Below are 3,019 nucleotides of genomic sequence, written 5' to 3' on the forward strand. Positions count from 1 at the left end.
ACACACACACACACACACACACACACACACACACACACACACGTACGTACAGACAGTGTGAAAGACTGTTGTAATCATGGGAGGATTACTGAAAATGATACAGAAAAATCCCAGATTCCAGAACAGTGTCCCACGATAACAGAAGATCAAGGACAAACATTTTCAGGAATTAAATTTAAGTTTTCAAGCAAAACTAGAACAATATAGCAGTTTAAATAATTGTTCATTTCAAATTAATTAATAAAAGTCTAAAAGGTTGTGTAATACAATAATAATAATAATAATAATGAATGCTATAATAATGCTATTATTGCATGCTTACAGGTTTAAGTACGCAATTTATGTAAAATAAATCTTTTTAATATACACAAACCACTTTATACGCTATGTATGTGTGTGTAAATGTGTATATGTTATGTATTTGTGTATAAATGTATCTATGCATAATGCCTTTCAACGAGAATCTGACAATCTATGCTGTTCTTTTTTACCATTTTCAGGGTAAGCTGGACGCATTATGTGGGACATTTGGTGCAGAACTGACTACTTCTACTTGTGAGCTAGCTCTGTCTATTCAAACGCTCAATAACTTCTCCTTGTCTAATCCCACCTTAATTAGTGAAATAATATTGAAATCCAATTCTTCTTCCTGCCGGGCTGACCCTGCACCAACATTCCTTTTGAAACACTGCACCTCTGTCATTTCTGCTCCAATTTCACATCTTGTAAACATGTCTCTTACTTCTGCCACTGTTCCAGTTTCACTTAAAACTGCTGCTGTTACTCCTATTCTTAAAAAGCCAAATCTAGACCCAACTGATTACACTAATTATCGCCCAATCTCCAACCTACCGTTTGTTTCAAAAATCATGGAAAAGGTTGTTGCCGCTCAATTGCAGTCATTTCTAGCTCACAATGAACTCTTTGATATGTTTCAGTCAGGTTTTCGTTCACAACACAGTACTGAAACTGCTCTAGTAAGGGTTATAAACGACCTACTCCTTTCTGGTGATTCGGGCAATCTTTCTATACTTCTACTACTCGATCTCAGCTCAGCTTTTGATACGGTCTCTCATAAACTATTACTCATGCGCCTCTCAGAGATTGGCATCTCAGGAATGGCGTTATCCTGGTTTTCCTCATATCTGACGGACAGACAATATTACATCACCATACATAACTATAAATCTCCCTCTGTCCCTCTTAAACAGGGTGTGCCACAGGGCTCAGTCCTAGGGCCATTAATATTTATTGTTTATATTATGCCCCTCGGACAAATTATTCGCCGCCACAGTACCACTGCTATGCCGATGATATTCAGATATACACTTGCTGCCGACCTGACTCTATCCACCAGACTGCATCTCTATTGTCATGCGTCAATGAGTTAAAGACCTGGCTTAGCTCCAACTCTCTCAGTTTGAATTTGACTAAAACAGATATCTTACTTGTCGGGCCCCCAACTGTAACAAAAAACATAACAAATGCCCCTAGATTTGACCTCGAAGCCACATCAATTATCCCATCCGCCACAGTTAAAAACTTAGGTATCATTCTTGACTCTTCTCTAAATCTAGATGCTTATATTAGTAAGCTCTCCAAAGCTGCATTTTTTCAACTTTGCCGTATTGCCAAACTCCGTTCCTTCATCAGTCCAAAAAATGCTGAATTACTAGTAAATGCTTTAATCACATCCCGCCTTGATTACTGCAGCGCTCTTTTTTTCCGGATTACGAGTACGCTCCATCTCTCGATTGCAATATATTCAAAATTCTGCAGCGAGAATGCTATAAATAAGAATACTAATAAATAAACTAAAACAGAATTTAAAAAGAAAAAGTGCAGTCTTTTAAGTCCAGTTCACATTCTCAAATTAAGCAGTCTGATATGTAGGGGAAAAGCTGTTTAACAGCCTAGTCCTTGATCTGATACTTCTGTAGCTTTTACCAGACTGCAGGAGAAATGAGTGGAGATAGATAGATAGATGATAAAATAGTGAATTACTGACATAAATGCTCAATACAATTTAAGTATTTCGTTCTTTACACTTAACGGGTTTCATTAAAAGCAATACTTTTGGTTTTATTTTTGAGGAAAAATTATGATTTTTAGCACAAACCACAGTATTGCGCTTTTAAAATTAAAATGCCAATATTATCATTCTCAATTATATTCATCCCTATGTTGCCTACTTTATTTTTTAAATACTTCATTCTCATTCAGCTGGGAATCCGACAGCATATCCACCAGCACACACTACGACCCCTATTTAGCGCATAAACGCGTTATCATAACATCATATATCATATCTCAGCACTCACTGTAGATGTCTTCCTCACGCGCTCCCGCGACGGTCCCGTCCTCCAGCATCTGCAGGTGAAATCCTCCGTTCATGCAGTACAGCCGCGTCCGCTTCTTATAGTCGGGCGGGTTGTGTTTCACCGCAGGATCGGCCTCAGTCATGCCTGCTATTCAATGCGCTGTGGCGCGGTTTGAAAACAGGACACAGCCGTGTCTCAAAATCTAGCGAGGTGCGTACTGCTTACCTACGGCAGCTGGATCGGACGTGCATGCGATGGCAGAAAATTCTGTCTAAGTAGGCAGTTCTGGAGGTTTGAGACACGGTTAATAAATAATGCTGAAGCTGCAGGGGGGCGATGAACGGTCTGTATTCATTAACCCAGAAAAACACACAAAATATATAAGATATTATTTATTTACAAGGCGCCAAACAGGAAATAATTATGTAAATCTGAATATATAAACTTAAAATGTGAATATACAGTTATAACCACGAATATATAGCTATACAAAATCTGAATATATAGAAGTAAATCTGAATATATAAATGTAAATCTGAATACATAGACACAAATCTGAATATATAGAAGCAAATCTGAATATATAAATGTAAATCAGAATATATAGACACAAATCTGAATATATAGAAGCAAATCTGAATATATAAATGTAAATCAGAATATATACACAAATCCGAATATATAGAAGTCGATCTGAA

The 3,019-nt window shown here is 37.3% G+C and overlaps 1 protein-coding gene across 1 annotated transcript in view; it reads right to left on the reverse strand.

Annotated features, from left to right (window-relative positions):
• The window catches only part of fgf1a (fibroblast growth factor 1a), a 3,444-nt gene extending 969 nt beyond the window's left edge, over nucleotides 1-2,475 (reverse strand). Inside the window, exon 1 of the mRNA XM_016573888.1 lies at nucleotides 2,322-2,475. Coding sequence (XP_016429374.1) covers nucleotides 2,322-2,463 — 142 coding nt within the window. The 5' untranslated portion in view covers nucleotides 2,464-2,475. The remainder of the gene's footprint in view (nucleotides 1-2,321) is intronic.
• Between the last annotated feature and the right edge of the window lie 544 nt (nucleotides 2,476-3,019).

Source organism: Sinocyclocheilus rhinocerous, unplaced genomic scaffold, assembly GCF_001515625.1.
Source record: "Sinocyclocheilus rhinocerous isolate Xijiao unplaced genomic scaffold, SAMN03320098_v1.1 scaffold892, whole genome shotgun sequence".
NCBI classification, from domain to species: domain Eukaryota; kingdom Metazoa; phylum Chordata; class Actinopteri; order Cypriniformes; family Cyprinidae; genus Sinocyclocheilus; species Sinocyclocheilus rhinocerous.